At 44.2% G+C, this 24941-nt stretch overlaps 1 protein-coding gene across 5 annotated transcripts in view; it reads right to left on the bottom strand.

Annotated features, from left to right (window-relative positions):
• Positions 1-104: 104 nt before the first annotated feature.
• The window catches only part of USP35 (ubiquitin specific peptidase 35), a 26181-nt gene continuing 1344 nt past the window's right edge, over positions 105-24941 (bottom strand). Inside the window, exons 1-11 of one of the 5 annotated variants that reach the window (XM_050333763.1) lie at positions 21932-23080; positions 15879-16575; positions 14621-14756; positions 10988-11117; positions 9463-9564; positions 7616-7774; positions 6655-6848; positions 6440-6533; positions 4836-4942; positions 2845-4051; positions 105-1690 (exon numbers count right to left, since the gene is read on the bottom strand). In XM_050333763.1, the coding sequence (XP_050189720.1) occupies positions 1520-1690; positions 2845-4051; positions 4836-4942; positions 6440-6533; positions 6655-6848; positions 7616-7774; positions 9463-9564; positions 10988-11117; positions 14621-14756; positions 15879-16560 (2982 nt within the window). In that variant the 5' untranslated portion in view covers positions 16561-16575; positions 21932-23080 and the 3' untranslated portion in view covers positions 105-1519. The other 4 variants (XM_050333764.1, XM_050333762.1, XM_050333760.1 and 1 more) reach the window with 4 other exon arrangements.

Raw genomic sequence — 24941 nt, 5'->3', positions numbered from 1 at the left:
CATCTGTGAAGTTGGATGCTCCTCTGGTATCAGCTTCCCCATCTCTTTTTTGACCCATCAGCCCAATAGCTGTGAGAACTGCAATAAGACACTAAGTCTCTATGTTGAATTACTTAATTTCCTTTATTTATATATAGGAAAGGCAATAAAAGAATATGATAGTACGCATCAGAGATTTGATCAGAAATGTCCTCTCTAGCAGACTTTCTGCTCATGTTATCCATAGCAATGTCTGTGTTTTGCCTTTTCTCCACAGCAATACAGTATTCCCACCCCAATACCCATGGTCAGGATTAGGCCCTGCACTTAGGACCTAAGGCACAAGTCTCTGCCGCTTGAGCTAGAGATATCTCTACTAGAGGCATGAGGGGGGAGCAGGCTGGGGACAACAGCTGGGGAGGGAGCTGTGGTCCTGTGGATGTGCTATCTGGGGCCTGAGCTGGCCACCTGTCACCAAATTCAGCTCTTGTCCCATTACTGATTTATATAATACATTGGTTTACATAGTATATATTCATATTGGGTTGATATAATATATCTGGTTGGGCTCCTCTCCTTGCAAATCAGCTTTTTTTTTTTTAAATAGCTAGTGAGGTTAGGGGGGCTCTGTCATTTGCTGCTCAGTGCAGGGTATCCCAAAGGAAAGCCCAAATTTTAAAGGGTGGATACAGCCCAGAAAGCCATCAAATGACAGCAGGAGAAAGAGGCTAACTGAGACCTAAAGACACATCTGTAAAAACAGCTGTATGTCTGGGCCTGCTGTGCACACTAACAGTATCCTGAGGTCACGACTAACACAGCAGGTCTTCACTGGAGCCCAGAACCCCCAACTGGTTCAGGTCAGTCTCTCTTGGCTGGAGGGGTTTGTGCCCTTCAGTCTCTTTCAGATGCCTTGCAACGCAGCATAAAGCCCCTCTGGTCAGCCTGCCATTGCTTACTGTGACCAAGCAGGCTTGCACGCTCACTGCCTCACAGATCAGCATTGCTACATTGGATGCTTGGCAGTTTTCAGACTTTTCAGCCTTTCTTTACCGTTAAAGGTGTGTCAAGGTGGGTTCTCAAAACCACATTACAAAGAAATAAAACAACTGAGTAGAGGTCCCCCCAAAACAAACTTAGCGCCTTGGGAAGGCCTGCAGATGGGATATGCGTGGGATATCTCCATCCCTGGGGCCCCTCTGGGTCTGTCTTCCTCCCCGTGCCTGACCCTGTCCCCTCCCCAGGCTAGTGGCATGGCTCACAGCAGGCAAAGGCATGGTTACGCTGAAGCAAAAGGGCACTTCTCCGAGCTGTCAGCAGCTGCTCATCGCATTAGCTTAGGTACATTAAGGCATGAAGACCAAGTGCATAGGAAGCAGCAAGACCCTCTAGATGCCTCCAGATCGGCCCCTGAGTCCTTTTACATTGAAATGTTTCTCAAATCCTCCTCAGAGGTGCTCCCTGTCATCAGGGTGAGGAAGAGGAGCCTCTGGCTTCAGGTTGGCTCCACGGACACTGCCTATCTGGTTTAACCCATTGGCTAGAAGACAAGTCCGTGAAAGGAGCCAGATCCGCCCCCACCTGCTGCTGGGCTGCAGCCCCCTGAGGAGCTGTCATCATCCTTGTCCCTGTCCAAGTCTTTCCACCACAGCGGGGATTTCGGCAAGGCAGAAATGTAGGCAGCTCTGTTCCTTGCTTCTTTTTCTTGTTCCTGGAAGAAAGAAGGGGAAAAAAAGCCACAAGTATATCAGCAGCTGAAGGACACAGGTGGGAGGATGCTACCACCATCCTGAGGAGCCAGAAGCCTGTTTGCTGACCCCTGGGAGCCTCCTCCAAATTAAACTGGGGTGTGAAGCCCACATGCTCATCTTAAGAGTTCAGTGAGAAGGATGCACCAAAGCATTGCATTGCTCCAGCTCCCTTCCATATCACCTCTGGGAGAGGAGGAACCGCTCAAATTCTCCCACATGCTGTTCCTGTCATATGGGATGCTACTGTTTGGAAAGCATTGAACTCCACCAGCTGAATGAAATCTGTTCTAGTTTGTATTCCCAGCTCACCTATTTGCCCAGGAAAGCTGTGGATACCCCATTGCTGGAAGTGTTCAACCTCAGGCTGGATGGGGCTTTGAGCAACTCAATCTAGTGGAAGGTGTCCCTGCCCAAGGCCAGGAGTTGGAACTAGATGGCCTTTAAGTTCCTTCTAACCCAAACCATCCTGTGATTCTATGATAACAAGGAGAAAAAAAAAACAACCTGACTTGCAATGGTGAATGTCAGAGGTGGTAGGAAGGAACAGCTGGTTACCAGTGAGCAAAGGTGGGAAGAAGAGGAAAAGGTAGAATGTAAGGAACAAGTTTTTTACAATGAGGGTGGTGAGGCACTGGCACAGATTTCCCAGAGAGGTTGTAGATAGTCCATCCCTGGAAACATTCAAGGTCAGGCTGGACGGGGCTTTGAGCAATCTGATCTAGTTGAAGATGTCCCTGCTCATCCTGTAAGGGGTTGGACTAGATGGCCTTTAAAGGTCCCTTCTAACCCAAAATATTCCATCATTCTGTCTCTTCCAGTCACTTAGAAGAAAATTTCAGGCTGAACTCCCAAGGGCAGATAACAGCAAGTCAACCCCAAGCACAGCCACAAGGTGTCTTGTACCAAAATCAGTGCCCAGTTTCATCAGGAAACTGTAACCTGTTTATATCTGGGTGCTAAAAGGAAAAGGGATTTGGCTTCAGGGAGTGGGTGGGTATCTGCAGGACTTTAACCACAGGACATAATCCCACTGCTGCCCGCATGGGTGGGAACATGGCCCATGAGCCAGACAGCTGCAGGATCGCACCCTGCTGTGCACAGCAGCAGGAGTTACCTGCAGGTAGAGGATGTTATCTTTGGAAATTGCTTCCATCAAGTCCTTCTGGAGGGAGGGTTCTCCATGCAGGCGGCCGGCCTCAGCCTCGTGCAGCAGGCAGCTCTGCCTGCCCGGCCGCTGCCTGTAGAAGAGGACGTAGGCAGTGTCTTTGGGGAAGAACGAGGTGACATTGCTGACTGATTCGAAGGAGGAGAAGGAAACTCTGGTGTCATTGAATAGGTACCACTGGATTTCAAAGTCCAGCTGCTTGTCAGAGGCTGGTTTTGGCACCCCATCCCGGGGCTGCTCGTGGGGGACAGCGTCAGTGCACTCCCTGGAGTAGCAGTAGTAGTGGCCGCTCTCAGAGGAGATGCCCGAATGCACCACTACACTGCAGAGATCGTACAATACAGACATGAAGCCACTTCCCGGGGCAGCACTATCCTTCCCACACTGGCAAACCTCAGTTTCCTCTGGAGCAACAAGAATGGGTAGCTTGAGCACCACAGGGATGGAGATGTTGTCCAAGATCTTCTTCCTCTTCATAGTCCGTGGGTCGAAGGAGAAGCGCAGCAGCGTGAGGATGAGGTAGTGTGGACCCTCTGTCAGCTCTGCCACCTTCTCTGCATCCTGCAAGGATGCACATTTCTCACAGTGGTATTTATTCTCTGCTGTCAGTCTCTCTGGAGATAGAAAATAGTTGATTAGATCTGGGACAGATCTGGAGTCCTTGGGAGCACATGCCTGCTCCCCAAAAGCCGAGAAAGGGTCTTTGGCTGTATCCACGCTAACATCATTGCCACTTAAGGGATTTGCTGCTTTTCCCGGCTCCTGGAAACCCAATGTTTCCACCAGCATCGGCAGGGTTGCAGGGTCCCCGGCCATGGGGTCCTTCCTCCGGATCCAGGGAGACCCTGCAAGCTGGCCTGCATTTTCAGGAGGCTCAATGAACTGTGGGCCGATTTCTTCCACTGGTAGAATAGGTGTGCTCCCATGCATGTTCCTGTCTGAGGGAGGAAAAGCCAGGGACAGGTCTGTGAAGGCTTCTTCTCGGGAAGAGACGTTCAGGCACTTCAAGCAGCGGATCTTTGTCATCATTTTACCCCCAAACATCTTCTCAATCAATGTCTTGTTTAAGTAATGATGCTCTACTGCCTGAGACATCAAGCTGGATTCCTTGAGTTTCTGGTAGATCCTTTTCCCAGTTTTTTCTTCTTCATGCAATCTTTAGCAGGGGAGAGAGAAAGGTTGCATTATTCATCAACACAACACCAAGAGGTAGTTTCTAAAGTAAGGTTCCTGTTCTTCACTCCAAGAGGTTAATCCCAGTTCACCTGACTGTACCCAGAGGTCTGATGCTGTGGGAGGAAGGTATGAAGGAGTTGAGCAGGACTGGGGAACCTGAAGGCTCTGTGTGACATTGACTCCCCACTTCCAGAGGGATCACTGGCACACCAGAGATTTGGTATTTCTAGGTAAGAGAAAGGCAAAGCCCACCATTTTACAGAGGAGGCTGAGTGGCTTGTCAGGTAAATCTCTAGAGCTGGTACAACTTTAGACTGGATATCAGAAAAAATTTCTTCACTGGAAGGGTTGTCAAGCATTGGAACAGACTGCCCAAGGAAGTGGTGAAATCACCATTCCTGCATCCAGTATTTGAAGTGTTCAAAAAATGTGTAGATGTGGCATTTAGGGACATGGTTTAGTGATGGGCTTGGCAGTATCAGGTTAATGGTTGGATCATGAGGTCTTTTCCAACCTTAATGATGCTATGATTCTATGAATTCCCTTTCCTTCAGAGCAAAGGTAGAAATTTTCAAGCTGACTAAGTTCTGACCTTACCCCTAAGGCTGCCCAATCAGGGTTTTATCAAGGAGCCTCTGATTAGTTTCACCATCTCTCACCCCAAGCCTCCACTCTCATGTGCATGTGGGTCAGCATTAAACATTACGTTTGGTCCAGGGATGCCACTGACACCAGGCTCCAAAATCACAAAGCTTGTCACGTACCGGTCCAGCAAGTACTTGAGATACTCTGAGCAGTCCTGCTGAGCTCCAGGGGTGAACCAGGGTGGCCAGGACGCAGAGAGGAAGCTCTCAGGTGAGATGGCAGGTCGCTGCCAGCAACACAGGAGAAATGCAATTAATCCTAGGGATTTTGTTCAGTTCACATAGCAGGATGGAGAGGGAGAGGAATGCCTCTCTGGCTGTTTCACTGGGAGCACACTGTTCTGTGCTTGGTAAGATCCCTTTTTTCTCCCTACAAAGGCTAATCCCAATGCACAGGAAGACTTTCTTGGTTTGCTACAAGCCAGGACAGTAAGGATGAATTTCAGACATTATTTTATATATACTTCTATAAAATATTCATATGTCTATCCTTCAATTTTAAAATGGTTTATTGGCCTGATCCAGATAATTCTGCTTAATTCAGTCTGAATTTAATTTGCTGCTCCATTTAATTTGATCAGGATCTCTCTCACCAAATCCTTTCACTAAAAAAAAAAGAAAAAGCAAAGCAAAAAATCCACTAAACTTCCACCCAACATTCTGATCACTGCAGGCAGGTAATCTGTTTTAGCAGATAATGTAATTGATGCCATTAGGAAGCAGCTGTCTAATTAACATGGAAAAAGACCCATATTTGGTAAAAAAGGGACTTTGAGAACAGCCCAAAGATGAAAAATAACTAAAAGGAAATTAGCAGGAAACTATTAACCATCACTACACAACTCACCACAGAACACAGATGCCCTAACCTGCTATCAAAAGCTCTTCTATGATCAAATATTAAATTTAACAGGATGTCTATATTTTCCCCCTAAGTCATCTGTAGTGACATAATACCACAATGCCACAACCCAGCTCTGTCAGTCAAGGCTTAAAAAGTGGAGAATCCCAGATGACTCATTACCCAGCAAAGGAAAATTCACTGGAATTTCAAAATCTCATCTTTCTAGGGACAGAAAGATACATTTTCAAGAGAGGAGTTAGATATGACTTAGCCATATCTCCAGGATTAAATTAATCTATTAAATTTCATGCTTGTCATGGAAACATTCATAATTAGTTTAAGGGTGTTATTTTTATTTTACTTTCCCTCACAGAGGATTCAAAGCATTGGAGTCTAAAGGTTTTTTTATTATCATTCTTTTAACAAAACAACTTTTAAGGCAATTTTCATTGAGTGCTTGTGCTTTGCTGTGGAGTAATGGGACAAGTGAGCTGCTCCAGTCTTTTTCCTTGCTGCATAGCAAGAAACAAAACCTCTGCTTTACACTAACAGGCTTTTCAGCTGCCCACAGATGTAAACTATTACCAAAGGGACTTCACTGTCAACACTATTAGTTATTACGTCAGCCCAACCCAAGAAGACCACAGGCTGAAGATAGGCAGCCTGGTGTGAACACAGCTCTCTTTCATGGGTGATAGGAGCTTCCCTCCTCCACCCCCAAAATTAACCTCCTTCATATAAACAAAATTTGTCCCGTTATAAAAACCCACCAAGATCCACAGCTCCTTATCAGCACACTGGAGCCGGCAGGAAGCAACTTGGAGACGAGCCTTTCCGCAGCCGACAGTCCAAACAAATAACTAGAACATGAAATAATTACCTGACTGTGCTCCAAAAATGCAAAGAGCCACTGGAGCTTTGTCATCAGGGGCTGGGAGTTGCCCTCAGTTAAATTCAACACTGAATGCCGAAAGCTGCGAAAGAAAAGCAGAGATGCAATCTGTGAGATGGAAAATCAGTGTGGGACATGCAAGGCTGGTGTGGCGAGTAAGCCCTGGAGCAGCCTTGAGTGGGAGCAAGGGAGGAAAAACTCACTCCGAAGCCATGAAAAGAGACTGTATGATGCTGTTCATGTAACAGGTGTTTCCCAAGTTAATTAACCCAATCTTTCCTGTCTCTGATTTAGATGCCAGGCGTGGGTAGAAGCAGGCGAGCTCATTCTTCTGGGAGGTCCAAGCATTTTGTCCCAAGAGGTGTTTAATCCGGTCTTCATTTGGAATAGGAAGAGCCTTGGAAAGAGAGATCTGTGTTACAAGTTATTATCTGTCCTCACAAGGAGAAGCAGAGGGGCAGGCCCTGATTTCTTCTCTCTGATGACTAGTGATAGGACATGGAGAAACAGCATGAAGCACTGTCAGAGGACATTTAGGTTGGATATTAGGAAAAGTGTCCACCACAGGGTAGCTGGACACTGCAACAGGTTTCCCAGGGAAGTGGTCATGGCACCAAGCCAAGAAGCATTTGGACAACACTCTCAGACATATGGTGTGATTCTTGAGATTGTCCTGTGCAAGGTCAGCAGTTGAACTCGATGATCCTTGTGGGTCTCTTCCAACTCAGGAGATTCTATGATCGTGTGACTCTAGGACTGATCTTTGTCCGTGAAGAATTAGTAATGGGCAACTGCAAAACTCCTCTGCTAGAGGTGTTCACACAACTCATCTTCCCTGCTCTTCACATGAACATGTCTCCATCCAAGGAGGTGTTTACCTGTTCCATATTAGTCCTTTAGAGGCATTCCAGAACAAAGTTATAGCTAAAACCTACAGGTAACATCAGGACTTGTGCAGGCCCACCATTAGCGAAGTATCTTCCCTCAACCTGCTTAGACAGGGCTCAAACTCAGAATTTTAAACCCTTTCTTCTACCACAATTTCAGGTGTTGCTGAAATTATTACATCCCTACCAATAGGATATTCCCTCTGTACTAGGCTACCAACCAAGATGTCATTTCCATATGGAAAGCAGAAAAATCACTGAAAAGTGTATATCTTACTTTAACTGCTTCTAGGACAGGCTCATAGAGGTCTGGAAATCCTGAGAAGCGGAAGAACATGCAGTGGATGAGCTCGGCCAGCTGCTCCAGGGAGCTGGTTGCCGAATTGGAATCCTCCTTCTTCAAAGAGGTCACCAGCCTGGGGATGTGAGGGAGTAGCTGAAAAAGGAAAATTCACTATAAAAACTACTCCAAATTACTCATAGACCTTTAACATACAATTGATGGAATGAAATTCACCCACAGGCAGAAAAAACACTATACAGGAGTTGACTTCAGTCCTGTTCTGGACTTCATACTTCACCCTGTGAACTCAACAGCAACTCTTCTGCTGACTTTAATCAACCTTAGAGGGTTTCATGTTGCATGACACCTGCAGATTTGTATTGCTGCTTTGCTGAACTGCAATTGCCATGCTTCAGTCTCTCCTAAATCCCACACCCACGGTGGAAAGGAGTATTATATGCTGACTGCCAAGTACAAGGATTCAAACCTGCAAGATAGATGGAATTAGCCTAAAAGAAGTGTTGTCTGCTGTGCTTTATTTTATTTTATACTGAGTAAACTGAACTGGAATGGGTATGGTTGGATGGGTAGCAACAGGCATATAAACAGCAGGTTTGTTATTTTGCTTTCATCTAGAAAATGTAAAAATGCACCAGCAGATGCAAATGCAAACCATCCATTGCTCACGGGCACCCTCTGCTGACCCCACAGCTGCACAGAAAAATAATAACCTATTTCCAACCCTGCAGATGTGCTAGAGTGACCCCAGGCACTTACACAACCTTTTACATATTTATATTTTATGTCTTTTTTAGCCCAGAATAATCCTTGGTAAAGTATCAGGATCCCAGTCCAGCCATTTCCTGGTCCTCTTCTTCCTCTCTTGGTCTTCCTCTCCTGTTCTTTTTCTCTCTCTTCAAAATGTCGAGGATTTTAACTATTTCCTTTCCAACAGGAAAGATTTGTTGGGGAAACAAATCAATCCCAGCACCATTTTATACATCAAAATTTTTGCCAAGCTCTGATGGGAACAATTCTTAAAACCCTTCCAAAGTACAGGGCAAACATAAAAAAATAAGAAGCAAGAGAGGTTTATGCCCTGATTTTTTTTTTTTTTAAATAAAGGAGGAAATTTATACTTTTTGGGCTGCAGATGGAAACTTCAAGCCAAGAGCAACTGACAGCTTTTGAAGTGTTTCAAAATTTGGACACCCTACTGAGGATAATACATTGGAATGACCCTATTTTCAGAAACCAAAGAGATTCTCAAGAAATTCAGGCTCATTTAAAGTATCTCCAGCTGAGAAATGAAAAAGCACCAGTTGAAAATATTGTCTACCTTTGCTTTTTTCCAGCCTTATCTGTTTATTCCACAAACTTCTAGGTGAAAAGCCAAATGTAAGGGCTCTAACAAGAAAGTATGAAATCAAACATTAATACAAGTAATTTTCCATTACTACTTTTATCAGCTCAATCACTGCAAGCATTCTTTTGCCTTCAGCAGCCTCACTTTTTAAATTCAGAATTCCAGAGGTAACACCAGTGGCAAGCAGGGCCGTGCCTTAATGCCAACAGCAAAACAAAATATAGAATATCGCTCGTGGAAATGAAAAGTGGAGATTTAAATGCTGCCAAAAGTTGGTTTTGCTTTTAACAGAAGAGAATTTGTGTAGTGGAAGTGTTCTGATCCTCTCCTCTAGTCTTACTGCACTGATGCCGTACAGTGCTTTGAAAGATGGCCCAGTATCTCAGCACCTTGGTCCCCTCCCACCCGTGCTGCCCCACAGCATGGCTGTACACTCAGGGCAATGCCCTCATCCCAGTGTCAGGCACAGCCTTACCAAGTGAAATGCCTCGTGGGAGTGCTGGAAGCTCAGCAGCATGTACTGCAGGACAGACAAAGCCCCCTCTCTCACGATGGGGTACAGCAACTTGGAGAAGACCTAGTGGGGGAGAAAAAAAGCAAATGAGAAGGCAGAATAGCACTGCAACATGCAGAAGGGAATGGCAGGAAAGACAGACACTGGGCATCTATCACAGCTGCTGGTCTCTTCCTAATCCATGTTGGATGTTGAAGCAAGCAGCCTGCAATCAGGCCTCTAGAGTAATCTCCTGTCCAGAGCATTGCCTCAGGGCATATAAAAATACCGTGTGGGTTATTCTCACTCTTGGGCTTGTGCAATGCCTGGCACTACAAGGTGCAGGCCTCTGTAACAGCACTGCATTTTCATGCCTCCTCATGAACAAGGCCATGCAGGCACAGCAGGATGTTAGATTTTCTAAAATGTGCTTCTTCTATTTTATTAAGATATTTGGAACTTTATCACTAACCTTTCAGGCAAAGAGATAAAAAGTAAATACCTTTTTCAAAGATTAAATAATGACATTTATTCTACTTTACAAGAAATACCTATATAGCCTTTATCCCTCTCAGATCACACTTCTTGAAGGTTTATAAAATCACATTATTTTAAGGTCTGTGTGCTTTCCCTATGCATTGATAAAGAAAAGCTAGAGATGCTTGGCTACTCTCCCACTGCTCAGTGCACTTGGGGTGTCACAAGAATAAATGCAGTTATTGATAATGTTTCAGTACTGATAATTATAGAATCACAGAATCATTTAGGTTGGAAAATACCTCTAAGATCATTGAGCCCAACCATTAATCCATCATTGCTAAGCCCACCATGTCCCTAAGAACATAGTCACAGTAACTTCTACGGTGACTTCCACTGGCAGCTCAGCCAGGTGTTATCCCCGTTACTCAAAGGAAGGAACAGCAGGACCACAGCATGGAAAAAGTTTCTGAAGTAGTGACAACCAATTTTGGCGCTTGGTCACAGAGTTTTCAGAGAGAGGAAGTACTCACTGTTGAAACAGGTGATGGCAATGGCAGTGAGGGCTTTATCTGTACCAATACATTAACTAGACCAGGACACAGGCTTTAAAACTGACCTGTGACTGTGTGGACTGTTGATATGCTCACTGGTATGTATTTTGCCTGTGCCAGCCAGCACTGATCCAGGTACAGTCAAAGGACAGCATGTCACCTTCCCAAAGGCAAGTTTTACAAGAGCTCTATAGTTTGGGAAGGAAAGGGATTGGTTGGCTTGAAAATCCTTGGCTACCTTATTTCATAACCTTCAAGATATCAGTATCTCTGCAGACCACGACCTGAAGAACCCCAGGGTTGTTCAGGAGAATATCATTCCTAGCTGCAACAACAGTATCCCTTGGGACAGCAAACTCTTCTCTGTACCTCTCAAGTCACATCTCGTCCTCAATTCAGTTGAAAGGCAAGATGATATTTCAGGTGCAAGATGATATTTCTGTGGTTCACGTTCACATTTAAAAGAGCCAACTGACCTTTTCTATTTTTGAAAGAGTGACTTCAATCAAGATGCTGAACTTTTTCACTGCAGCCAAACCCTTCAGCAGAGCAATGATCCACTTGTCTATGTTCTTTCCCAGGGGCCAGGACACCCAGTCAATCATCCTGAAATGAAATACAAACTCTTAAATAAATTTAATACACATATTGTGAAACTCAAGCTCCGCTCCGGGTCAAATCTCCTCCAAACTGGTGTCTAGTCAGTGGGATGACCAAATAAGAGACGGGCTCTTCATAAGGCATTTCACATGTTATTCAAAGCACAACAGAGCCTGAATTGGAAATACCCCAATGCCATCATCATGCTGTGGTTCATCAGAGGCTCAGACCCAAGTCCATAGAATAAAATGGGGATTTTTTCCACTGACTTCAGTCATCTTGAGTTCAAGTTTTGAACACTGGTACAGTGTTCTATAGACCACCCACGTGAGGGTTTGATTGAGGTCTCTGCATTGTCACCATTAGAAAACAAGGGATATTGGTATGATCTCTGAAATCTGTTAGCTGTGACATTCAGAAATAACTGGCTACTGTTAGGGTTACCAGGTTGGGGCTTTCTAATGTGTTTTTGGAAATCAGTGTTTCCCACACAGAGAATTAAAATATCTGAATGTGAGTGTTCTTTCCTTACCAGTAACAATGCAGAGATGATACCAATATCCCTTGTTTTCTAATGGTGACAATGCAGAGACCTCAATCAAACCCTCACGTGGGTGGTCTATTGAGGTCTCAACCACTGTACCACTCAAACAACATGTCATGTTTCTACAAGAAATACATACTTTACAGAAGTCTCTCATAAAACAATAACCTCAGACTAAGTGATAACATATTGTTTCTGGTAGAATTCAATGTTAGACAACTATCACAAGAGGAGGATAAAGGTATCACAAGGAAGACCCTGAGGATCAGAAATGCTGAACTGGAAGGAAATGTATGGACTCAAAATGCACGCAAGGCACGAAAAATGGATGGTACATGATGGTAACTCATCTGCGTGAAGACAACCAGGCAGATACCAGGTGACTGCGAGCTCCCAGTGTAACAGCAGCCATGGAAAAGACCAGCACCATGCTGTGGTGCAGAAGAAAAGGTGTTTTCTCCAGCAAAACAATGACACCTCAGGTCAGGTTGTCATGATGAACTGCACTGGAACATGGTGCACAAACACCATTTGTGCCCAAGAACATTTCCTGCAAGAAAAGCTTAAAATAACCTGGCTTGTTTAGCACAGCCATGGGAAAGCAGATATGGGAAGGGACTGCTCTGCCTGCACATAATGAAGAAATAAACACCAGGGAGGCAAAAGGTATTTCAGCTATCTCTGTTGGCATAAGATCAAATGAACTGTAAGGTGGCCAGAAATACACAGAGGCTGGCTGTTAGAAGAGAGATTCAACCCACTAAAGCAACCCCATGGTGGAACAGCTATGAAAGAAGAGCAGTGGGAGCATAAGCCTGTCCTGCTTTGAGGAGTGTAGCTGAACATTTATGAAAGGGGTCTGTAATGTCTGTGCCTATAAAGCAGAGAGATGGATCCAGAGATCCAAAGGTTCCTTTTCACCCCATTTTCTTTTAAACAGGCATAAAATAACCTTGTTTGCTTCAAGCTATTTTTTTGCCAGCACTGGTGGCTAAGTTACAGTGCTGCCCATGTTGCTACAGTGGGAAGAAATTACATTTCAAATTCACATTGCACTTTGCACATTGGAAGATCCACAAGCTATTTTAGTAGTGATGACTCTTATTTTCCAAAGGAACCACTGATTTGGAATACTAAATTTTTAAAAGCTCAGACCCTGATTTCCAGAGGTAGCGAGTGCCTGCATTGCTGTGTGACAGCAGATGCCTTCTGCATCTGGACCTGGGCTCTTTGAAAGAGATACACCCCCAGGAAAAAAAGATTAAAAAACTAACCAGTGAGTACTTCTGACATCATGAGTGTGCATTATTAGAGGTTTTTTAAAAGAGAAAAGCTCTGTAAGACACTCTCTAAAAGAGATTGTGGTGTACACTTAGACCAGCAGGTGCCAGCCTTGCTTTTTTTTATCATTATTTGTTCTTAACATGCTTGAGCAGAAGCTCCATTCTATGTCCAGTTTATTCCCGGACTACTAGTTCCCAAACCCAAACTTGGGAAGAATACACTTCTGTATGAGACCACTTTTTCAGGAATACTAAGCTGAAATATCCTGTACATTTTTCTTTGACTTTTTAGGCATGGAGCACACACTCATCGAAAGGCTGATGATCATGCTGGCTTTTGGGGCACCCATCTGCCATAAACAAGCTGCCAAAACTTCCACATTTCTCCTAAGTGATCTTAATTACATTTTACAGGCTCTGCTTAATGTTTGGCTAACTCTGATTCACCATTTACTCATTATTCTGCATGACAAAAAGTGTTTTAAGGAATGATGCAACTGATTTGGCAACCTCTCTATCTTTAGCCACTGGTGCTCTTAGAGGATTCATCACCTGGAGCTCACAGCAGCAGGTGTCCAGAAGGAGAAAAAGATGGAGAAGAGGGTTAGGAACTGAACTGATGACCTAATCTTTTGTCTTGGGTTGATGTGGGTTCTAGGAAACCCATGGCCTTCCCCAGCAAGCCAAATCCCTTTCTGTATACATAATGTTCCATAACATTACATGTATTATAACACATAGTAATGTGTTTCTGTCATGTAACCTTACTGGGAGGGACACACAAATCACACAAATCCTGTAATAATAATAAGAAAAAAGATGTTTCCAGTAAGAACAAGTCACAGCAGCTCCCATGTGTTAAGTTCACTGCATGTTGAGTATCATCTCCTTAAATGAAGACCTCTAAAGAAAGCATGGGTTAAAGATAGAATCATGGAATTATTTAGGTTGGAAAAGAACCCTTAAGATCATTGAAGATACTCCTAAACAAATGTGGAGCAAGGCATTGGAGCACAGAGGAGCAGCAGGATTTGGACATAAGCGTGCAAAGAAGATCTGGTGATGCCAGAGAGGGCACTGGTGCTGCAAAGACTGGGTCTAACATGTCAGGTAGTGTTTCACCCACTGCTTTTCATCATGCTTTGATAAGGTCTCTATTGACTCTGTCCATCTGCACCACATTCATCTGACAAAGGTCAAGGTAAGACCCTCCCAAAGATTTTTATCTGTGACTGATTTATTTAGGATGATGTCCTTCTGAAGGGAGACGCAGATCAACATGAAATTCTGCAAAGGAGATTTTTGGGAAGAAAAAGACCTCAACAGTTTCTGGAAAAAAATCAAAACTTCTCCAGACATCTTATGTTGGGTATCCCATAACAGTATTTATTTCTAAGAAAAGAAACCAAATTAAACCAAACAAATATAGTAATAGTCATTGTCACAATAATAATAACAACAACCACTAGTCCTTGTTCTAGTTCTTTAGAACCTCAGGGCTGGAAAGAGTGATACAGAAGTTTCCTTTTTCCCCACACACTATTCACCAGACAGCACAGCCAAACTGCTGGAGATAAAACCAGAGATAAAAAACCAGATAAAACTCAGAGAAACTGAGTGCAGCCTTGGGGCGAGTTTTTCTCCGAACTGAGAATGACATTCACTAATGCAGCCTCTCCTACCTGCCGATGGCCATCATCATTTGCACATCAGTGATGCTGTCATCGTTGGTTAGGTTTCTTATGACGCCATCCATGAGCTCCAGAGGGACAAACTGAACCACGCTGGCCAAAGCGTTGGAGGGTGCTTCCTGCTCCTCTGTAAGACACAGATGAGCGCCAGCAATGAAGATGTTAGTTGCCGGGAAAACCAGGCACATGAGGTCATTTCTCATCCCTAAAAATCACATCGCTTCTGCCCACGTAAATAGAATCATGAATTGTTTAGGTTGTAAAAGCCCTCTAAGATCAGCACTTGCTGTGTCACTAACCCAGCACTTGCAGCACTAACCCAGCACTTGCAATGTCCAACACTAAACCATGTCCCCAGGGGCCACATCCACATGTTATGGAGCAGATTGTCAGCTGGTGCCAATGAGCAATCTGGAATCTACAGCTGGGGTGTGCTAGCAGGAAAATTCCCCAAATCCTGAAGCCATGCACAGCCCAAAGGGAGGAAGAGATCACAGGCATGAAAACATCCTTGGGCCAACCCTGGGTCCCAAATTTCCTCTGCATGCTCTCTTTGTACTAAGTACTGCAAATAATTGCAAAGGGACGCAACTGCAATTTTGCCAGTCTGGAGCACCTTCCAAAAGATGACGCTTTCATACAGAGGGCACTGGAAAAGCAATCTCCCGTGGACTTAGGAATAGCCGGAGCAGGAGATCCCCAGCCTTTCATGGCATTGGTACCTCAAAAAACCTCCTGAAACTCTCCACAATAGCCTTAAGACCCCAGATACTGGATAAATATCTTCTTTCTCACCTTACTATGCAACCACTCTCCAAAGTGGCAGTAGAGCTTCATACCTCTAGATCAGCGAGAAATAACTCCTTAGCTTTATCCCTAGTCTCTGGTAGGGAGCAGTCATAAGATAGCGACATTTCTAAAAGCTTTGAAGTCCCATTCTAACCAGCAGGAGATAAGGTGTTTTCCCTCAAGCCCAACTGATGCTGGGAAGTGCTGAACACACAAACTTGTGCTGCAAATGTTTCAATCTCGTTAACAGCTCCTGTGTGCAGACTCTGTGTGGTTTCAGGGGATATTGTTTTCCCAGCTCAAAGCCCTGGATAACTTTTAGAGATGCTTGTTTATTACATTTCCTCTGTGGCTGCATTTCTGTAGTGGATGAGAACACTGTGAGATGTCAAACTAATTGAATTTGACTTCATCAGAGCCAACATTTACATTCCCTTTTTTATTACTATTTTTAAATTACCTGTTGAAGAAATGATAGTGAACAGTTCCTTCAAAGAGGGCAGGATGGTTGAGGTCTGAGTCCTCCAGATCCTCTGTAGCAGACCACTCACTTTGTTCACCTGCTCCAAAAATTCCATGATCTGCTCTTCCTCCTCGGAAACACACTGGAAATGCCCGATGCACCTGATCAGCTGCTGACAGAACAAGAGCTGGTGTTTTCCCGTGGGAATGCATTGAGGATGCTGGGTTAACAGTTTGCTGATCTTCGCACACTGCTTGGGGCTGGGCCTCTCGCAGATTTTCCGGAGCACCTCGATCCTCAATAAGCTGAAGATGCTGTTTGCTGATGGGCTTTCCAGAACAAACTGCAATCCTAACTGGATATAATCAAGTACATAATGGCTTCTCTTCCCCAGAGGTCCATAGCCTTCCTGCAGGAGACTCAGCAGGAAGCGGACATTGAAGAACTCCTCAAATTCCTCCGGGTGATAGTGGCCGTAGACCTCCAAAACCTCCTTCCCAATCTCTCTTTTATACTTGGTGTCCCCAGTGAGATAAAGCTTGGTGGACAGTTCCAGCATGGACCAGCATTGCTCACTGTCCATGGGCTGTTTCGACGCCTCAATGACACGCCTTACTAGTCCTTGCTTCACATTGTTGGGGTATGAAGACATCACCACAGCTTCCAGTATCTTATCCATCTCTGCTCCCTGCTCCTAAAAGAGAGGAATAGAGCAGCAGGTTAGTTCAAGGAGTGTCTGATGAGCTTTCAAGCCCAGGTTGACAAGAAAGGTCAAAGAAACAGAGCTTGGGAGCAGTCTGGGACCACCCTGAAAATAATTCTTGAGGCCTTTTCCTGGTGGCATTCCGAAAAGTTTCTACCCCGGTCATGTTTGATGGAGATTAAAGCCCCCAAACTGAATGAATAAACAAAAATGCAGAACTACTTCAGACTAATAACATATTTGAGTATTTTTGTCTTGTAAACAACCAACTACAGACCCATGGAGGGGATGAGTGGGGGATTAAGGGAGCCAAGGTCTTATAATGGTGTCTGCTGACTCACTTGTCCTCAAGAGGCAGAAATGCTCCCAATTATTGTCTTCACATTCAGGGCAGGAGAGAAAAGCCCCGTGAAGCAGAGGTGGGACTGCAGCCTCTCTGTGTGATGGCAAGGGTGTATGTTTGACATTTGCACTGTGCTGCCAGCCACTCCATCTGAGTGGTGCAGTCTTGGCTGCTCCCCAGGGACCTGCCGCATTTGTATGCGGGACCAAAGCGAGAGAAACTGCAGAGTCAGGCAAAGTTTCCCATTCGTCATGGCCCAAATTCACCAGCAATAAAGCATTAGGGAGAGAGTGCTTAAAAAAAAAAAAGCTCAGAGAAACATTTATAACCAGGTGTTGGATGCACTACTGCACAAAAAAAAACAAACAAAAAACCCCACAAAAACAAAACCAACCAAACAAACAAACAAAACCCTGAACCAACAACAACTACAAAACAAAAAAAAAAACCCAAAACCCAAACCATCACAAAATGATAAAATTAGACAGTCAGGACTTCTTAAAATGTATTACAGGGACTGTATAAAGGCTCACCCACAGCAGGTCCTGCCAGTGCAATGAGCTGCACAAATAACATTTGGAGAAAGTTCCTTCCTGCCTATAGCCTGAAACAATCCACTCTCGTTTATCTGACCAGAATAATAATCACCACCTTTCTGTTCCTCAGCTTCCTAATCTGTGAAAGGAGGACAACACACAGCAATTCGTAGTGAGGTTGGTTGACAGATCCTTCATTAACACTTGGAAAGCATTTGAAGTTTTTCAAGTGGTCAGGGTTATATTAATGAAGAATATACATGCAGGTGACATGTACCCCCAGTATGGTTTTCACAGATGACATCCAGAAGGGACCTCAGCAGATACCATCCAAGGACCATACCATTCCCAGAGTAAGCCTGTATCTGATCCAGAGAGTATCTTCTCTCCTGGTAGACAGCTGCCTGCCAGTGGAGAAGTAAAACCCATGCCAGACACAAACATCAAGCTCTGACTCACAGCTGTTTGGCTGGGAAGCCTTTCCACTTGACCAAACAACACCTCTTCCCATTACTGCTTCCCCCACAATCTCACAGGGTGAAAAAATCCCATTATTGATATATATATATATATAGCCACCTCCCAATCCAGCGATGACAGCAGCCTACATTGCAATGGCTCTTCAGGAACTACCTTGGCCTTTCTGTCCCATGCCTGCTGACTCATACAGTCCTTTGCTCATGTGCTGGATTTATTTTTCCCCACCAAGCATCACTGCTGCCTTCCCTACAACAAACTGTGGCAGAGCTAATACTCTCCACCACATTGTTTTCCCAGGATAGAAGACATAAGCAGGACTTCTGGGAAATCAGCCTGCATTAAACCAGTATCAAACGAGGACAAGGTAAGAAAAGAAAAATCCCACAGGTAAAGTCTTTTCACCTCAAACAGAAAGTACCACAGTGAGAGCAAAGACTAAAAGTCCACCTGGAGAGCAAGTGGGGCTTGCAGACAGTCTGAAATCAGGAAGAGCATTTGTCCTCATTGTTGCTCAGTGGTCATCTTGGCCATACAGAGACTGGCACAAACCTCTCTGTTATGTGGTTACTTCCCTGGAGCAATCCAAGCTGAACCTGGCACAGTGATTTGGAAACACTACCCAGGCAGAAGGGTAAAAAAATGGCTACAGTTCTTTTAGACCTAGACCCATAAATCACCACAGTTCACGGGTATATGTGGTGTTGGGTGGTCTTGCTGCCCCTCTCAGGGGTGATGGCTGCCCACCATTGTCCCTTGAACGACTGTGATTTTGGCTATTTTAGCATTGCCAAACTTCACCCAAATTTTCAATGAAAAGAGTCTAATTGCACCTCAATTTTAAGTTAAACTTGCAGCCTCTTCAGGCTGATCACTGAAAGGGACAAGAGGATGGGTTACGCCAGCACTGCTGCACAGAGTACAACCTGGTCTCATCTGACATAGTACAGTGAGGACAAGGCTGAAACAAACTCCCTCTATAGTCAACAGACAAAGAAATCCCAAAGGAGCATCTTTCTCATCAGAAACATCATATCTCATATTGACATTAGGACCTTGAAGAGTCCTTCTCAGGGAGAACTACCTGTGCTGAAGGGTACATGCTCTCCTCACTAATGAAGGGCTTTACCGTACAAAGTTGGGCTTTGGGCACTACAGCCCCACCTGCACCTCTCTAACCACCCTTGTGACAGCAAAGGGGGACAAACAAGCCCATGTTTCTCTTGTGTATTAGGGTGGATCAAGCTGCTCCCTGGCTGTGGGCCAGACAAAGACAGGATGGAGGATGCTAGCCAGGACATATATTACAGTCTTAGAATGATATTAAAACAACATTCAAGTTGTTTTGTAATATGCAATAATAAATATTATACTCTTAAAACTACAATAAAAGAGCATTTTACACTAAAAGATCATTTGCATGTCACAGGCTAGGAATTAAGATGCTAATTCAAGCCAAGCACAGCTCCAGAGATACATGAGTTTAAGAGTTTCAGAGATATATGAGTTTAAGTATCTAATACTAACTTTTTTTCCCCTAGGACCTGCATGGAGAGTGAATCAGGGTTTGCAGTGGAGAAGTAAAGTGATTTGGAGTCTTGTCTGTAAGATCACTGTCTCATTTGCTGTAGAAATTGGAAGTGTGTCATAAATAACCCAGGGAACTGCAGGGGAGGGAAGGACAGTTCATTGTCAGGCAGCCCAATGCTGCCTTGGAGATCTGGTCCCTGATTCTCCTCTGTTTAAGACTGAAATAAAGAGACTAAATATTCAGGCTTCTATAATGAGTGCTCCTGAAGTAGAACAATCTTTCTGCACTTCTGTGAGTTTTTAATGCTGGTGAGGAAGAGGTGGGAGGATGGCTCATTCCTGCTTGTGAAGAAAACCGAGTTCCTGGAGCACCCAAGGATGAACAGAAGGTCAGAGTGTTAATTATTAAACTGAAGAGCCACATTGAAGTTCTCATCTGTTATGTAGCTCACATAAAACAGAAAGTACGCAATATGAGCTTTACAGGGAAAAAGAAAAAAATCACATGAAATGGCAAAACTGTTCTGCTCCCCCAGTGAATCACTGGTAGGAACAACACAGGCAAAATCACAGAATCAAGAGGAAAATACTCCTGGGAGGTCTCTAGCCCAATCCCTGCACAAAGCTGAAATCAACACAAGCTGCTCAGGGCTTATCCATGAAGTTCATGAAAATATCCTAGGACAGAGATCACACAACCATCCTGGGCAACCTGCCCCAGTACTAATTAGCTCATAGTGGGAAGTTTGTTCCTATTTCCAGTTGGAAACTCTTGTTTCAATTTATATCTGTTTTTTTTCTTTTTTTTTGCATTCCCCTACTTTGCCTTCCTATGAAAAGCCTGGATCCATCTCCTGAATAATCTCCTTGTAGTCACTCAGTGGCTGCTATCAGCCAGTCCCCAACCTTCAAGGGGTTAATCCATCCCAGGTGAGTCCATCCCAAAACACTTTGCATTTGTCCTTGTTGAATTCCAGGAGATTCATGTCAGCCATAGCCTGTCCTGGCCCTCCTGTATGGCAGCCCTGTAGTCAAGCACATTGATTATTTCCCAAGTCTGGTGTCACTCACTAATTTGACAAAGTGTATTTAATCTCCTCCTCCACATTTTTGATAAAAATATTAAAAAGGAAAGGACCTAGGATAGTTCCAGACCGTTTCCTACCCAGTTAGCAGTCCGCACATCTGGATTGTGGTTTCTCTTGTGTCTTTGATACAAGGATGCTGTGAGGAATCATGTCAAAAGTCTTACTGACATCAAAGAAGACGACATTCACTACCCTCTTCTCATCCACAGATCTACCCACCCATCCTTAGAGGCCATCATGTAGGTCAAGAATGATTCACCCTTGGTAAATGAACACTGGTCTTTAACAGACACCTCCTTCTTCATGTGCCCAGACACAGCTTCCAAGGGGATGTGCTATGTGTGATCATCCCAAGAACCAAAGGGATGATGACTAAACTAGGTTATCAGATAATGTTTCCTGATTTTTTGAAGACGTGCTAGATGTATTTTGGAATAAGGATGTCTTCCTACCTCATCCTCGTCAGGCAATTGCTCAGACATATAAAACTGTCCTGAAGACACTCTCTCCCACCTGGCAGGTCAGTAAGTGTTCATGGTATTAGGTACCACACAAATTTGCACCCACAAATATACACCAGGGTCCACAATGCTTTCTCCCATGCCCCCTCAAAATATAAAGGGTGCTGTAAAAGAGATCAGCCCTGGCTTCAGACTTAAGTTCCTCCTAGACCCATATATTCAATTAAGTATTTCAACAACCCATGCACTAGGTGTTGCTGAACAAAAGTTGGGTCCCTGCAGGGACAGACACCCAAATACGCTCTAGAAACCAGAGAGGGAGAAGAAACTTAAGCAAAGAACAGCATTGACTAGAGCTTAGCTTCATTCTCCAAAGTGAGTAAACTGCAAAAGAAACTAAAACCCAACTTCAGGATGAAAAATCACCTTGGGCTTTGCTTGGGTTTAGTTGTCATAATCTATACTGTTCAGAGGTGTTCTTATAGTTCTCTTCTGCCTGGTTTTTTTTTATTTTAATTAGGATTCATTTCAATTGAAATATATCCAATTATTTTTAAACCAATTCACTCCCTTATCCCTGCCAGCAACTGTTTTCCAGTAAAGGCTCCTTGGTGTTTTTTGCAGAATGCAGTATCAGTTCCCACACACCAGATCTTACAAAGCTCTGAAAACACAGATATGAGGTGTACTTTACCTTTAGGAAATCTCAGTAATCAATTCAGCACATTTCCTACAATGGCATCATAGGGAGTTTGACAAATATCACTGACGGAGGAAAAAAATTCCCACCATCCAAACATCGACTGGTACATAAAGTGATTTGCTTCTTACCTACAAAGAAGAAGAAGAAGAAGAAGAAGATCTACTTCCCTGAATTCCCTGGAGGTCTGGAAGGACAGAAATGAGACTCACCTTTTATTGTCCTTAACTCCTGCTGAAATGGTTTCTTTTATGTCAGCCAAGACATTACTGCTATTCCTGCTGCATCCTCCAGGCAGCCAGGCAATTAGGGCTCAATCCTGCAGCATGCTGAGCTGCTGCAGGATGAAAGGGAGCTCACACAGTGCTTTGCTAGAGCACAAAACACCTCACAAAAAATACTGTGTTCTCTAAAATTTCTACAAAATTTGCCATCACTTGGCATACAACTTCTTACAGGAAGTTGTCCTTCTTACAGAAGGACCACTCCTGTTGTCACCTCTCTAGATCTGTTTTCCAGGAACATCAAAGTAATTATGTCCTCATGATTTTTTTGCAGGGAACAAACGTCCAATGAAGCCATAGGCAAAGAGGATTTGTTTTTGGTTCAAAGTACATGCCTGTTCATCGAGCCAAGAAGGGTAAACCACAGCGTGCACATCATTACCACATCTAACAGATGCTCATGCTGTTCTAGTAATGGGAAATATTGAGGCACATCCAGACCAGAGACTCATAGAATGGTTTGGCTTGGAAGGAACCTTAAAAATTATCTAGAGCAAACCATTTGCTCAAAGTTGTGGCAGAGCCAGCAGCCAAACTTCTCCAGACCTGAAAATACATTAATGCCGATGCTCCACTGTACTTTGCTTTCAGCTGCTAGTTGCCCCCAATAAAGTGCTGTGGCAGAGCAGAGCACCAGGTTAATTTTAATGAGATATGCACAGAAATTCAGAGCTAATAACTGCAGAGAAATCCCATTAAATACCCTTTGAGAAAGAGAAGTGAGATTATACCCATCTGCAGTCATAACAGGGAAAAATTCCTAGCACAGAAGCCTAGCTGAATTTTTTGCACGTAATTGTAATCTGCCTTTCTAAATTCAACTTCTCTTTTCAAGGAGATCATATATTCTTTGCTTCCTGTCCCAAACTGTTTTCCAGTGACAGATTGCACTTGTGTTGTGCATCTCCTACTCACTGGAGTTAATTACTTTCTGCTGACAAGGCTCTTAATGCTTTCCTGTCCTCAGAATCTGAACCATCCTTTAGTACAGCACCACAGGCAATAGCAGATTTGGAGCAAGAGGTTCTCCCCATGCTCTGCAGAACGTTCCACCCTGCACAGCAGCCTTCTGTTCTCTCCAGAGAGTCAAGATTTATTTAAGCTATCATCACCCTACTAGACTGTTGGCATTTTGCATGGTTTTGTGGTACATCGAGAGCTCCACTTTGGGAACAACAAGTCTCTCTCCTGTGGTCACACACTTTCTTAAGGAGTCTCAAAAACAGTAATTAACCAGGAGATATCTATCTGCAATCAGCCTAAATTTATCATACAGTAATCCCTCCCTTCATTAAAATTTGTTGATGCTCTAGATCCACAGACCACTGTGGATCCTCTTCCTTTCTTCTGCAGTACTACATATTTCATTGCTCTTTTTTCCTCTAAAACATTATAAAGATGTTTGACCACATCATACAATTCTATCAGCCATCTCCAAGTGACAACAGTGCTGGGCAGGCTGCCCTGTCTCAACCCATCTATCTTACCCACCCTACCCTGCTCTCTTATTCCTCTGGTGCTTCTTCTTTGATCCCTTTGATGCAGATAGACACACACACACACACTCTTCTCTTGCTCTGTGTTTTTTGCCGTTAGGCACTCAGTCATCAAATTTTTATAAAGTCTTTGGCTGGATGACAAAGTGATCAGTGCAGCACCAAATAAAGCCTAAGGCTCTAACATTTCATCCTCCCTTTCTCCAGACTCCTCCGTCCAGCTCCAGTCCTCCCCTTCAGTCAACAGCCACATGCACACACCTCTAGTACCAACTGGTATCCCCTTCTAATAAAGCATCTCAAAACCATCACTAGTGTATTATCAGCTATCCTGGTATGGACACAGAAAGCAAGACACTAGGAATTTAATTCCTCTCTCCCATTACCTTCAAAACCAGCAGCAGAGAAAGGCACATGAGGCAGGGTTTGCTCAAACCACCAGCCTAACAGTGACAAACTGCTGGCTCTATGGCTAAGCCCGGCAACAACCCCAGGCAAAAATAACCCACCCCACTTGCTTTTTAATTCTCTGAATATATTTGGCACTGGAAGCTCGAAAGCTTTGTCCTGTCCACACTAGATAAGTTTTTCCCAGTTTCTCTTCTGCACATCCCCCAGATGAAGATATCCTCCTTTTTTACCCCCAGAAGATTTCTGCTCTCCTCCTTGGCCAGAGCTCTCAGCCAGGGCTGTGCTACCCTACTTCCATAGGGCTTTATACTAAGAGTGCCCAGATCCTGCACTGACCTTCAGGCCAACGTCCTTTTTATCATCATCCCTGGAGACTCTATACATATCTACTCCGGAAAGCTGCTTGTTTTCTTGAAGGTATTTATAGCATTAATAGCACTCTTCTTTCTTCAGGTTTCTGTCTGCTTTTGTCTCTGTATAGAAATTAAAACCCTGGATACAACCCAAGGAAAAACCACGTTCTGTTCACCAGAGCATACCGGACTCAGGGTGGATACTGCTGACGCTGGCTAGGGTTCATCAGACACTGCCTCACTGCTTGCAGATACAGAGATCTCCTCCAGTTTTTTGGTGGTGCCTTCAGGAAAACTGGGATATGATGCCACTTGAGATCCCAGTTTCCCTCCAGCCCCCAACATCTTTGGCTTTGCATCAGCCAAGTCCAGAAACCAGGAACACAAAGTGAGACCACGGCAAACTTTGTGGACTCCATCACAAGGATGCCCAAGGCATTTTGAGCCTCCTTCCGAGGGGAAAGCTCAGCTACATCCTTTCAGCCTGATGTAAGGCATGCAGGTGAAATTTCTCTGCCATCAGATACAGCAGGGTATAGTTGAGTTCCCAAAGCATTTTGAAAACCTCACAGCAGTGGCAAATATTCCAACATCTGCTTTTATCCTTCAGTAACACCTGCAAAGTCTAAGCCAGAGCAGATTTAACCTGAAATAGGGTTGGATCTCAGCTAATCTGAA

The sequence above is a fragment of the Myiozetetes cayanensis genome, unplaced genomic scaffold, assembly GCF_022539395.1.
Source record: "Myiozetetes cayanensis isolate MyiCay16 unplaced genomic scaffold, myiCay2020 scf5-8, whole genome shotgun sequence".
NCBI lineage: Eukaryota > Metazoa > Chordata > Aves > Passeriformes > Tyrannidae > Myiozetetes > Myiozetetes cayanensis.
This window is presented reverse-complemented; position numbering and strand designations above follow the sequence as displayed.